The 15007-nt window shown below is 41.0% G+C and overlaps 1 protein-coding gene across 1 annotated transcript; it reads right to left on the bottom strand.

The window, feature by feature from the left end:
- Positions 1 to 10882: 10882 nt before the first annotated feature.
- On the bottom strand, positions 10883 to 12844 carry LOC114164018 (ARM repeat superfamily protein). Its single transcript, XM_028048473.2, has one exon. The coding sequence runs from the start codon at positions 12792 to 12794 to the stop codon at positions 11118 to 11120; it is 1677 nt and encodes a 558-aa protein (XP_027904274.2). The 5' UTR covers positions 12795 to 12844; the 3' UTR covers positions 10883 to 11117.
- Between the last annotated feature and the right edge of the window lie 2163 nt (positions 12845 to 15007).

Below are 15007 nucleotides of genomic sequence, written 5' to 3'. Positions count from 1 at the left end.
TGGGCTAAGATTACATGGCCCAGGAATTGCACCTCATCCAACCAAAACTCACACTTCGACAACTTCCCATACAGCTTATGCTGCTTGAGAACCTCCAATACTACTCTCAGATGTTCTGCATGTTCTTCTTGACTCTCAGAATATATCAATATGTCGTCAATGAATACAACGACAAACTGATCCAGATACAGCCGAAAGATTCTGTTCATGTAGTCCATGAAAATTGTCAGAGCATTTGTCACTCCAAACGGCATCACCACATATTCATAGTGCCCGTAGCGAGACACCTATGCCTTCTGCGCGAGCTGTCGCTTAGGCGGGCCATCCTTGTTTTGAGCGAGTGAATGCCTCGCTCAGGCGAGGAGGTCTCGCCTAAGCGAGTTAGTGCGAATGGCCATTGTTGTAGATTGTCGACCTCTCGCCTAGGCGAAGGGAGCTCGCCTGAGCGAGAGTCCCACTCGCCTGAGCGAGACCCTTCTGCTTGAGCGAGGGGCTGCGCAAGGGGTAGGTTTGCTCCTTGTTTTCTTTGTTTTTGGATATTAATCATATGCTTGGACTGATTATGCTATTTAAAGTATGAATTGAGTGACTTTGTGTGAATATGATAAATTATGGTTTGTGGCTTATGAGTTTGACATGAATTGAATATGATGAGTTGGGTATGAATTTGATATGATATATGGAGTGGTTCATGGGTGGGCAAATGATGAATTTTGGGTATGATCTTGGCATGTGATTTCAATGAAATGGTTGGTATCAAAATGGCATGGTGTTGGTATGAGGTGAAATTCTATTGAGTTATAAAGGTGGGCATGAGAGTTTTGTGCATCATAATTATTACCTTATTGATTGAGTATGTTTGGTCCGTGTTAGTGCGTAAATCCTTAAAATTCTCTAGGTGAGATTTCAGGGTAGTGCTTCAGTGGTCGGAACGTAATTCCATGGCCCCTGCTAGTGGGTGTCCATGGTGGTGCCCCATCTATATAATTTGGTAAGGATTCAAGGTAAGGTTGCATCCTGACACTCTAAGGAGTCAGTTAGTCTCACTTAGAGCGGACTAACTCTTATGGTGAGAGTAGTAGGAGGCCTGAAACTCATTAAGGACTAACCTTGTGTGTGGGGGATTGAATCATTGTAACACTTGTAACACATAGCTCAGGGGTGAGCAGGGTAATCCACCACAAGTGCAAGCATCCACTGAATCCGACCAGGTTATATGTATCCGGATGAGTCTTAGTGTATTTATTGGAAGGTCATAACATGCTTGGATGATGTATGTATATTGGACTGTGAAAGTATATTTGATTGCATGATAAAATCTTTTTGGCTCTAGCTTACCTTTCTGTTTTGTTTGTTGTGTGTTCCATCCGGGTGTCTCTCTCTCTTTTGTGATGATCATCAACTTGTTGATTGAGTAGATGTGAGGAACACCCGGGGTCAACAAGGAGGTGATGGTTCCGTCGCTTAGCCTTTAGGTTGACTTCTGCTTTTGGGCTTTTCATTTAGGGCTAAGGCCCATGTATTATTTTCTCTTGGGATTTATTTAAGTTGTTATCACTCTCTCACCTTACTTTGTATCTGACACCATGGTGTGTCTCTATTATCGTCCTTTAAGTACTTGGGTTAGCTGTAGGAGTGACATTATACTCCGCTGATCTTGCTTCTTTTATTATGCTGTGTGACATTTCCCTTAATTAGTTGTATTAATTAAATGGGTTGTTACAAAAAGTCATTTTATTAAGTCATTTTTAATAAAAAAAATAGTATAACATTCAGACAAATAGAAATTTTGGTTTAAAATTAGTAATAGACAACATTGTTCTATTTTGGAAAACAAAATAATAATTAACAAAACATGAGTACTTAATAAAAAAGTAATTAATAAAGTAATATGTTAAAAAGTCATTTTTAATAAAAAAATATTAGTAAAACATTTCATACAAATAATAAATTTAGTATAAAAAATATTAGTAAAATAATATAAATATTAGTACTTAATTTTGCAAAAATATTTATACTTAATTAGTTTTAATCATAAAAAAATGGATTACAAAAATACTTTTTTTATTAAAAAAATTGGGACAAAATTGAATCATATACACATAAGTGGGTACCAAATTGAAACAAAAAGACATGTATAAGGACTAAATCGAAATCAACACAATGTCATCTGATAGTGACACTAACACGTGGCATTGCAATGTCAGTGGCATTGACAATGCCACGTGTCACATACAGGGACCTAACACGTGGCATTTTTAATTTTTTTTTTCAAAAAATTTAAAAATAAAATTTAAAAATAAAAAAAAAATCAAAAAGAAAACATAGACTGACACGTGGCACGTTGACTAACGGCGTTAGTCAACTCCATCTGAAAGGAACCTAATTGAAGCACTTTTTCAAAAGTTGGAATGCAATTGACACTTTTTTAAAAGCGAGTACCAGATTGACACACATGTACCAAAGTGGGTATCATCCGAGTAATTAAAATTTTTTTTATTATAAAGTAATTTAAATTTTTAATACAATAACAAAAGACAAAGTAACTAATAATAAAAATTATAAAAGTAATGACCAATGGTGTATAATAATATCTATTTGATGTAATAAATTTAAAATATATTGGAAAAGAGACAAGTCTTTAAAAATGTATGATAAACCTTGCATATTATTTATTGATAAACAAAAGGGAGTTTATCATTCCTATTGTGTAATCTGAATAAGAAAATTACCATTATTAGTGCAATATGTACTTTTCATCATTGTGGTTAATTTGAGTAAGTATGTATGATTGAACAATCGAATAAGTTTGAAAAAGAATGACAAATAAGGAATGACATACCTATAGTTTCTTCTTTGTTAAAAAGTTTCAAAAATTTCTTTGTAAACAACGTTTTTACTTGTGTCGGTCACGTTTCCAACTTCATTTATAATAAGTATTTTCAGTTCTTTCTTTGTTTTCACTCCAGAAATAATCCCATTGACCCCAAATCTCTAGTCTATTTTGCACCAAGCAACAGAACCACAGAACCATAACTCCCATTGACCCCAAATCTCTAGTCTATTTTGCACCCAGCAACTCTACGATACACCTCAAACTAAGATTGCCCAATTTGGCTTTTTCCCAACCTCTTTGAGAAACTTACTTGTCCTAGTCGAAAACTAGACCAAGGAAATCTCTTCACATCTCCTCCTCCCGACTTAGACACTTACTTCTCTGCCAACCCTTCTCTTGTCAAGCCCAGATCTTGAATTCTCTTCTAGAAATAAACACCTACCCTTACTTCCTTACTTCAAGGTTGTGATGAAGGCATGGTTCGGGATCGTCATAGCAATGTCATAGCAGTTGATGGAATCAGGCCCAAGACCTTTAGAGAGAGAGATCTCGGATTAGCTTCGGATCGTAGAATAGGAACTCTTTTATAATTTTTGTAATGTTTTTTTTGTTTGGGCTTTATTGGACCTTTAGTTGTGTTGGGCCTTTTGCTGTTTCGGCCCATAGTATATAAGCCCTTGTGAGACACATTTGTATTCAGATTTGAGTTTTATGAAACAGTGAGTTTTCTCTCAAGTCTCGAGGTTCTCCTCAGAACCACCGATCCTTATCTTTGAATCTCCGATTCAAAGTGGCGGATCTTCCTCACTTATCTTGGAATCTCCTCCAAGTGGCGTGATTTCCTTCCGTTCCGCAAAAACCCCCAATCGACGTCCTCCATTTTCCCCTTTTTCGTTTTAGGGTTCATACCCATTTTCGTTCTAGATGAATTCCTCCCCAAATCCGAGACGATCCTTCATCAGGTTGGTACCCTAACTTGAAAACATAATTCAACCAGCTCTCATTTCCTTGGTCCAACTTCCTTTGTGCAACTCTACACTTCCAATTCTGAATGATCATTGCACACTTTTACCCGATATTCACAAGGACGAAACCTTTGATGTTTTTAAAGAACTGATCTTCGTAGTGATCTCTAGGTCTTGGATAAGATAGTTTTTCTCGTGCACCTCTTACCATTTCTAAGCATCATCTGCCACCATCCCGCTATGCTACTTTGATCCATACCCAAGCTCACTTATTTGTTTACTCAAAATAATGATCCTTTCATGTTCGCCATGACAAGGAAGCAATCGTCGTTGAGAAATCTTCCTCGAGACCCCTATAAAACTTGCAGAACCTTTTAAACTCCTCTTTTGATAGCCTTAGCGTTCCATTTTCTCAACAATGTATCTATCCTTTTAAAACCATAATCCTTATTAGTCACTCCAACCTTAGTCAATACTCTTCTTGAGCGACTTGACACACCACAACTTCTTTTTAAAGATTCACCAAACTCGTAGTCATCCTAGTGATTATACTGAGTTTATACCATTATGTCCCCAACAACTCTTTCACTTGTTTCTCTTACTACACAATCCTAGCATAAAGCCTCCAATTAGAAACTATCAACACAAGTTCGACTTCAGACCCAAATGCAAAAGGGAACTTCACCACTCCAAAGCGAAAATCCTAATGTTTACTTTAAAACAAATGTATAACTTTTCTACCACTGAGATTCCTTGCGTCTATTTTTTGCTTGCCTTTGTCGTATAACTCTGATTCACATGACAACCTGCCCTCACCTTTTAGCTTGATCCACACTTGTTACACCACTACTGACATATCCCTTCAAATCAAAGGATACAACTTCGTTGGAGATTACATCTCCTAAGAATGAGATTAAGAAAACAACCAATTCACCTTTGAGATCATGTCCCAACCTTGTAAAGGAAACAATTCAAATTGTCTTTGAATTTAAATACTTTGATCACCGCGAAGGCACCACACACCCGAGCGAGTCTCAACTTGGTCACAATTTTAGCAAAACCATCATCTCAACCTCAGCCCCTTCCTAAAGGCAACCATGACTCCTTTACCATACTGGCGACATCAAGAAGTACACAATCCCAAGAAAATCGACTTTTAGTCCAAGCATCACTTCGTAAGGTGCATCTCTAGATGAGATTTACTCGTGCTAACCACTTTAGCATCAACCATCGTATACACCATGTCAACTACTCAAAACCTTTCTTTTCATGCCCTCCATCATTGTGCTCCGACATCAGCTGGGTTGTCCTTCCATACGAGAATAACCTTTAAAGGTGTGCCCTTCCTTCTGGTGCCTGAAACCTTTGATTTTATACCCAAGGTCAAATGTCTTGCTCATGGGAACTACTTTTCCTTGAAACTTTCCACTAACAAAGTTGAAAAGACCCATCTCCACCTACTGACTGTTAATTCTAGTATGAACCTCTTATCCATCTCAGCCTCTCACTAGAGGTTTGCCATCTTTTCACACTTCACGATCTCTTCTTTTCTTAGCTTGCTCGTTGCTAAGCAATCTCTCCACTTTCTGCAGCCTAGAATTTGCCAATTGGTCCTCTCCACTACTTCAAGAAGCATTAGGTGTGACCATATGACTATATTCAATGTCACTTCTCCTAACACTGTATGCATTTGCATGACTCAGAACTTCAACATTGTCGGGATGTAGAATCAGGTTCATTTTCCTCAAAAGATTAGGCACTTGCATGCACTGATTGTAACATCCCATCAGGATATTACGGATTTATAAATAAATAAAATAAATAAATAAAAACAGCGCATTTAATAATACCTCATTTTCCTAAAACGCGGGAAAATTTAAAACTTTATTAAATGAGCGGATAAAGTTTATAACGTCCATTACAAAACCAAAATCACAATATTATCAAGTCACCCATCAGGGTTTACAACTGTTTTCAAAAACAATAGATAAACATAAGAGTTCCCCAAGTCGAACCCCTCTCTGCGACTAAGCTGCACCAGAGCCACCTGCATCATCAACATTTGCTCCCGTGTACCGCGTACACGATCATCGCCACACATATGTAGATAGGGTGAGCTTAGCAGATAAATCATATATATACAATGCTATAAACATATATATCAATATGCATACATATCACAACACTTAACTTAACTTCCCACATTGCCCTATATTTTTATTCCTGCAATCCGACCCCCAATCAGATTGTTCGTGTTCTACATCGTCTAATGATTACTTCAAAGTGACTTGCTGCCATACCTATTGGCCACAACCGATAGAGCACGTGCGGGAAAACATGCTACGGATCATACACCGCAACGCCAGGTAGAGTTCTCATATACGAACATAGTCCGTATCATCCCAAGACTACCAAACTCGTCAGCCAACAACTGAGGAGGGCAATCTATCTGGACCCATCCGTACTTTCCACAACCAGCACACTCACACCGGCAACACTCGCCAACCCGAGCCACAACTCAAGGGTTCCTCGTGTTCATCCGCCATCCCGAGCCACAACTCAAGAGATGCTATTATGAACCACAACTCAAGGAATACCACGTGCTTAACCCCTATCCCGAGCCACAACTCAAGGGATACGTTTTGAGCCACAACTCAAGGAACACCAGCAATCCCACCCTTAAAGCTCAGTAGACGCACTGTAGATCACAAATTCATAATCAAAACTCAAAGTTGCAGCAGTATAAATCGCCTAGTGGGGGACACGTGCCGTCAGGCGCTGCCAGCTCCTAGACCGCCTAGCGGGTATCGCGTACTGCCAGGCGCACAGCACCTCAAATTATACAGACTTATCAGCTACCGCCTGGCGGGTCAGCCCCCCACCGCCAAGCGCCACCGCTTCATACCCTACCACTGTTCTCACTACCGCCTGGCGGAATACCTCTCACCACTAGGCGCCTCCTGCTATTCAGACCCACTGTACCGTTGCTATCGCTTGGCAGGTTGATCCCCGCTGTCAGGCACCATCTCAGAACCTCGTCACGTGCTGGTTTATCTACACTCCACTCCTATGTTATTCTCCATACTTGCGTTTGTACTATCTGAAACACTCGTTTTTTTTTTATGAATATGTTAACCCCAAGACTAGATATATCCATTCGAGTCCTCTCATCCTATCTTACCTGTGAGTTACACTAATTAAAGTAATTTAGAAAATTCCCCATCAACCACATATCATCCATATACACATTATCCCCTAGTCTGACCATAGCGTGATTAATCCTTCCATTAAGCTCACATGAAGTCCACCTCTATTTTTGGTACCCAATCTGACCAAAAAGCACCCACCTCACTGCAGGTATTTTTCAGCCCTAAGACCTATCTGTCAACATTCTCTTCTCATTGTCCACCCCATAATTGACCCCATCTTATTAGTCATACTTAAGTCTACACTCTCCTAATTTTCCAGTTCATCTCGTAGTCAAATTTGTTCACACCCAATATTAATACTCCCACTGCACGAATTTCCACTCCTCCAGCCCGAACCAGTCCAACCAGACCTCCAGTCCGCCACTGCTATAACGCTGCCGCCTGGCGGTAACTGATCTCCCGCCAGGCGATGTACTAGACTTGAGAGCCATCCTGCTCTCTTTCGCCACTGCTAACCCTCCCAACCACCACCTATCATCTATCTCAATGCGATTCCTCCTATTTTGGCATAATAACTCTAATAATTTCAGTCCCCCCATTTCACTACCACCGTACCCCGCAAGGATCACGACAATTTCATCCCAAGAGTACTCTATTTTCATCTCCATCACATTAAATCACTATTTCATTCATTTCCACCTACTAATGCGTAAACTGCATATCATGTAATATCAAATTCATCTATTGTTAATCACCAACAACTTTCCCACCGATTAGATTTAACCCAGAATTCCAGAAAACCCCAAAACAAAAAAAATGGCCCCGCGCTGCTGGGCGGTTCAACCAGTCCCGCCAGGCGCTTCATCCGTAACCTAGAAATTCAGTGTAACTCCAAGCGTCGCCTGGCGGTCGGGAATGTGCCGCCAGGCGGTTCCCCTCCCAGAACCCCCAAAACTCGCATAAACAGATGAGCTGTCTGGCGGTGATTCATTACCCGCCAGACGGTTTCTGGAAAGTTTCCAGAAACGCAGAAATTCAAGCATGCAACAGCAGATAGGCATTCAATTATCATACATCACATGTTATTATTCTTTTTAAAACAAAATCGCGGAGTCCAGCTCCCCTAACCTGGTTTTCCTTCGCTTAAGCTTGATGATCGGAATTCCTCCCTACGCCAATGGTTCCCTTAGCCTTCTCACAATTCAGTCCCTAAAATCCCTCTCAATCTCACAAGCTCTCAGATTTTCGTGCTCTCTCCCTGGGTATGTTTTCCAGCTTGCAAAACCTTCACTATTAACCTAGTTTTACCTTTTAAAGTGTGCTTAAAACTTAACTAAATGCCCTAGAACGAAAATTAATTATTAGGTGGTGTTTTAATGTCATTCACCCACTCCTTAAGGCTATTTTCCAGCCACCCCTCAGCTGCCATACCACTAGGGTTTTCCTTTCCACCTTTTCATATTCAAATCAAATCCAAAAATGCCAAAAATGAAGTTTAATGTAAGTTCTCCAAGGCTTGAACCCATAACCATGTAATTACCAAATCAATATCACACCATCATGCTAATTCATGTTTCATGCTTAACAAATCCAATTCAGACATCATATCATACCAGAACATAATTTCATAGTTTAAATAATAAAACAATAGCACAAAAGTTAGCATACATAGGACTCGAACCCAAGTCCTCTCACACAATCAAAGTACTCTCAACCATTTGAGCTAGTACTTTTCCACGTCATACCAACCATAATTTAATGTCATAATTTTTTCCCCTCCCGCATTTATTAATTAATTATTTATTTAATTAATTAAATTCTACAGGTCTTTCAATACTCGCCCCTTTAAAATTTTTCGTCCTCGAAAAAGAGAACTTATCAGTGAAGAGATGAGGATAGGACCGCCTCATGACATCTTCCATCTCCCATGTCATTTCTTGAGTTGCCTCATCCCACAGGACTTTCACGGTTCTAATCTCCTTCCCTCTAAGCTGTTTTGTTTGAGAATCCAAGATTCTCATTGGTCCGGCTCCAATGGTTAAGTTCTCTCGTATCTGTACATCGTCATCCTCCAGAACATGCTTAGGATTAGCTATGTATTTTCTCAGCTGTGACACATGGAAAACATTATGCAAGTTTCCAAGTGTGGTGGCAATGCTATCTCATACGCTGCAGGACCAATCCTTCTTATGATCTGATATGGTTTGATGAATCGAGGTGTCAGCTTCCTCGATTTAAGTGCCCAATACCTGCAGTAGGAGTCACTCTAAGGAACATGTGGTCCCCTGCCTCAAACTCAAGTGACATCCTCCTCTTGTCTGCGTAAGACTTCTGCCTGCTCTGAGTCGCGCGCATCCGATCCTGAATCACCTTCACCTTCTCGGTGGTCTACTGTAAGAACTCTGGCCCAAAAACCACTGCCTCGCCATCCTACTGCCAACACAATGGTTAGAAACTTAAGAAAAATGAGTACATCCCAGTAATTAAACTTACGAAAAATTATATTTAAAAAAGTCCCGTCCACGGTTAGAAAAATTAGTTGTCAACAACACAAGTTTTTTTTTTCTTTTATCATTATTGCATCTGTCATGCAGTTTGCAGCTCTGCAAACTGTAATTCTTGGGGAATGCACATTTTCAGCTGGAAATACAACTTTTAGTTATATAGTATGAGCGACTGTGCACGGAACTTAAAGATTCCCCTACATACAGCTGTCAACATGTACTCGTATTTTACACCAATTTGGATTTGTCAAAAAATGACAACGCAGCAAAGGAAAATGCAGATCATTGATTCATTTGGTAAGGGTTTTTCACAGATAAGCAGAAGCGGTTAGGGTAGGTCCTAATTGTTAACAAAACAGACAAGACTGCAATTTAGGGCAATCCATAGACTATAGGCACATGGTCAATAACAAGAGCACATGGGTTTCCCAGACAATTATGTCACCATCCACCAAAAAGGCATCGAGGAAATTCTCACAGTATCCATACTTCATAATCTAATCAAATACTGTTCGAGCAATATTTTCTCATAAATTCAGGTTAAGAAATGGCGTGATGCGGACATCCGAGAAAAGTAAATCATGGTAGAGAAGTCACCAAGAAAGTAACGTCTAAGATAAAGAGCCAATACAAAATTTGTAAGGATAATCCATCTGGGAACGTGTTTCGGCTCAGACAGGTAAAAGTACAAAAGGGCAACCCATCTCAATGATGATCTTAGTCCTGGGATTTCCATGAACATGTAACACGTCGGCGTGAAAGCATTTATTATACGTGGAAGGTAAATAAATAAATTAGTCAAGTTTCGACAGCTCATCTTCTTCATAAAAAATTATGTTTGATGATTAACTATGTGGTGCTCAGGAAAGCATTACTAATGTTCAAAAAGAAGTCAGAACCAATGCCGACATAATGTTACAGAATCAATCCTACAATTGATAACAAGATAGTATCTTCACCAGTTTTATGTTCCTATTAATGGTATAAGTTAAAACGTGACAAAAGTGATATAGAATAAATAACATTTAGCTGCAATTAACACTTCATCCAGCTTTTCTCTTTTAATATGTAGTTTTCTTTTCTCTAATGCAGAAATATGAAACTAGTTTGGTAATTAATTCACTCTAATTAGCAAAATCCCTTCACAAACTCGATGTGTATTGACAACTGACATACCCCCACCATGTTATGTAGTGATACGAAATAGAGTCATCAATTAATCAATTTATAATCTCACTTCTCTAAAGGAAGTAGAAAACTTGCATCTTCTTCGATGTAGAATATCCAAATACTGTGACATTGATACTTAAAAATCACATTTCAATCTGAACATACTCAACCTCATTGATTACAAAGTAAAAACACTATATGCAAAGTATTCAACTATGTACTATCCCTATTGCTATATTAATAGGTCGTACTCAACCATTGGTCGCAAAATCATGTACTTTATATCATTGTTCCTAAACATAAACACAATCTGTTTTTAGATAAATCATTAGAAAAACTTACCTCTACGTACAAAGACAAATTATTAATGAATAATTACAAGTCAAAAAGAAGACGAAAACCTGAACAAGTTTATCATGCATACAGATCAATGAATAATCAGAACTTCCATGTTACAGAAATCCACGACTATCTCCATGTTGATCATCATCATCTAGGGTCTAGAAAAAACACCCCAAATCTTACCACGCCCGAGACTCTCCAAGAGTTTCTTTGATCCCGGCACATCCATCTCCACAAGCTTCTGCGTATATACACAAGCCCCTGCTGCTACCATCTGCTTTCTGCAACTCTTCGAATGCACTAACGAAACCAGCAACGAAACAGGGTACTTCTTATCCAACCCTTGCAACGAAGGGTTCAACAAATGAACAGCACTAACAACCCCTCTTTCATCCTTGCGGAAAACCCTCCTATTCGCAGGGTGCATCAGCAGTACCGACAATGCCATTGCAGAAACCTCTTTCTCCTCTACACCTTTCCCATCCAACATCTTAATCAGAGCAAAAACGCACCCCAATTCGCCCATCTCCTTCCTTGCCCTCCCACTGTTCGACCCTATAGCGTGAACCGCCCTCGCGACGGCAACCCTCATCGCCAGCACCTCACAGTTCAGCACCCCCACGAGCCTCCGAACAAACCCTTCACCTATCAGCACTTCCCCAATTGCAGTACTCACAGCCAAATGCCGCAACATCGTCACTGCGACTTCAAGACTCGGAATTGGAGTACCCGAGTCCCAGTAATTCTTCAAACACTCAATCCCCCCTTCTTTAACCACCATAACCCTCAAATTCGACAAACCGTCCGAGTCAGCCTCGGAAATCAAATTCGACAAACACCCAATCGCGTTTTCACGCGCCGAAGCAGTCCCGGAGGAAGCCAAGGCGACTAAAACCACCACTGCATTCTCCTCCGCGAAATTGTCCCTAATTTCCGCGAACGCGGCGAGGTTGCGCAACACGGCGGCTGCGGAGGCCTGCGCGCCAGGGGTGCCAGCCTGGCAAATCTCCAGCAGAGACGAGATTCCGCCGCGCGAGCCAATCGCTCTGGCGTTGTCCTTGGTAAGACTCAGTGCTTGAAGCGCGATGCATGATTTCTCAATCGCGAATCCGCTTCCAGAATCCAGTACTCGGAGAAGGTGGTTGAGAAGAAGCAAACCCTCTGCGATGAGCACAGTCTTGGCGCTTTCAACTGTGGATACTTTGGCGATGGCGGCGACTATTTTCTCCTTCATGTCGGAGGGTGAATCGAGTAGGCGCACGAGCATGGGAACGACGCCCTGGGCCACAGCAATGGTAACATTTTTGTCGTCTTCATTAAGGAGGTCCAATAGAGAGTCCATCGCGGAGGTTTTGGACTCGGGCGACCCGATTTGCAACCGGGTAATTAGGTTTCGTGACGAGGAGCGGATAGCTTCTCTTTTGGATGTGGAACCGGCGGCGCTTTCAATGAGAAGGCCGCTGCGGAAGAGGATGTCGCAGTCGGTGACGTGGCGATCGAGGGTGGCCAGGAGGGAGTCGAGGTCGCTTTGTGTTTTGAGCTTGCCGTTAAGGAGGTCTTGGGGCTGGCACGTGCGGGCGAGTAAAACGGCGTCTTTGAGTGTGCGGGAGATCGAGTGGAGGAGGTGGAGGGAGAGGGGGTTGGTGGCGGAGGCGTAGGGGAACTCGGCGGAGAAATCGGTGAGGTGAGTTTGGAGATGGGTGAGTTTGACTCGGGCAAGGGACCATTTCCCTTTAAAGTTTGTGACGCTGGGTAGTTCCGAGTCCAAAATTGTACTCAGTAGGTTGAGAGACTCAGCAATAGGATCTGTTTCCGCTGAATCTTTCATCTTCGCTGTTTTCCCCTTCGTTTCACACCGTTGAGGAAAAAGGGTTTCGTTGAAAGGCATGGCAAAGAGTTTGTGTAATGTGGAGGATTTGGAGCGTGAAATACACTCGCGTGTGGGCGTTTGGGGCCGGTTTGATTCCCGCCACTCTTTGTTTGTTTATAATTAGTCCTCGCTCACTCCCCGCGGTTTTATGTTGTGCAGCTCGCACATTTACTGTCAACTTCCTCTTCTCTATCTTGGATTTTTTTTTTTTTTCTGCACTAGTATAGATGTTTTCTTTTTCTTTTTTTTTATTTTCAATATAGCGCATTTTAGGGAGTATTTCCAGACCCGAAGTGTGAATATGATGCTGTGTTTTTTTAGGTTAAAATATTTTTTTTCCAATTTTTATTAAAGAAGTTTTAATTTTGTTTTTGGGTTCAAATAAATTTAAATTTTTTCGTTAATTTTGTTCAATTAGGTTGTTAACACCATTTAAATCATTAAAGGTAATGAACCTTCGTGGTTTTTTTTAATTTTTTTTTTAATTTTTTAAATTTTTTTAAATGTCCACGTGTCAACCCAATAGTATACCACGTGTCAAAGTCAATGTTTTATATTCAATTTAGCCCCTACATTTGTTATTTTTGTTGAATTTAGTCCTAATTTTTGTTAACATGAACTAAATCGATCCCTCTTCAAATTAGAACCAAATTTAATTTTTATATCAAAGTTATTGTAACACCTCATTTAATTAATAATCCTAACTAAAGGAAGCGTGATGTGATCCCAATAAGGCTTATAGCATTGGGTCAACGCCTAGACCCATTCCTTTTAATTTCTTTCAATTTCTTTATTTTCAATTAAATAAATATTGTTTTAATTGACTTGTTTTTGCTTATTGCAGCCCACTTTTCAAGCTACCAATTAACATTGGGCCTGCGACCCAATTCCCTTCCAACCAACCCAACGTGAGCCCATGTGGCATGGAGACGTGAATTGCATATGGGATTCTTCCTTCACGTGCGCGCCTTCAATCTAGAAGTGGCAGTAACCTTGCTTAAGTATCATCATCAAATAGGCCTGCACGTAGCAGCCCAATTACTTCAGCATCTTCCAGCCCAATTTCATCCTATATTTCCAAGTTGGGCCTGCGTCAAGTTGGCAATCCACCTGCACTCCAATTTCTAGCTGCACACCTCCACGCATTGCAAATTGCTCCAGCGCTGCCCTTACTTGTTCCAGCATCTGATGGGCCGAGAGTCTCGTTTCTTCCAACATGGGCCTCGCGTGCAGCCCAAATTGATTTTCGCATGTGTATCACTAATTCCTTCACGTGCGAGCCCTGAATCTACGAGCGGCAGCTAGCATGTGTCAATCAACAGCCAAGTTTATTTTTCGCACACCCTACCGCGCTGGAAGCACCCCTTCTTCCACTGGTTGGGCCCGTTTCAGCCCAAGTGTAGCCAGGGCTATCATCTCCAAGACGTGAAGTCTCTCTACGCGTAGCCACACTGGATTCTTGCGTGCTGCGCACTGTGCTAGGGATACTTTATTGGATACCCATATTCACGCATTCAATTCTTCCTATCACGGAGTCTGCAGCCTCTGTTTCCTTTCTGTGTGTGAACCCTCAACCATCTTCTACTAACCGCAGTCCAAACATGTTTCTTGCCTGCTGAATGCTTACTAGGGTTTCGTCTTCTTTTCTCTCACAATGTGCATCCATGCCTCACGGGTTCCAGCCCTAGTTTGTTAGGGTTTTCCTTCCATAGCCGTTAGGACCCTTGTTAGAAACGGCGACTCCCTTTCTTTTTTCGTTTGCTTTCTCACGGCTGCCCTTGATCTATAAAAGGCGCAGGCCAATTCATTATAAGCAGCTTTGATGAATGATAGTTTGGTTGAGAGTACTCCCACCTTTCGTCTCTGCTCCAATCCTAACCCTAGATTAGGTTTTTACTTCTTAGGGTTTCCGAAACCAGTGAGATTCGAGCCTAAACACTATACACGAACCATTTCGCTGCGTTTCCCTCGCTCTCTGCGAGATTCAATCGGTGGAACGCCGATTGGGAGAGCTTTTCCGGCGAACATCGCGACAGAGGAGCCTCATCAAAGCGTCACACATAATAATATAGTAGTGTGGTCCTAGAGTATAAACATTACTTCTTACAATATCCAAGGCACACTACGATGCCAAAACAAGACAAGATACAAAGTTCAACAGTAATCAAATT

Source organism: Vigna unguiculata, chromosome 9, assembly GCF_037176805.1.
Source record: "Vigna unguiculata cultivar grain cowpea cultivar isolate G323 ecotype 2 chromosome 9, ASM3717680v1, whole genome shotgun sequence".
NCBI lineage: Eukaryota > Viridiplantae > Streptophyta > Magnoliopsida > Fabales > Fabaceae > Vigna > Vigna unguiculata.
The sequence above is the reverse complement of the archived record's forward strand: the minus strand, read 5'-3'. Positions and strand labels throughout refer to the sequence as shown.

Coding starts and splice junctions, on each gene's coding strand:
- LOC114164018 (XM_028048473.2), bottom strand. CDS start 12,794: ATGAAAGATTCAGCGGAAACAGATCCTATTGCTGAGTCTCTCAACCTA.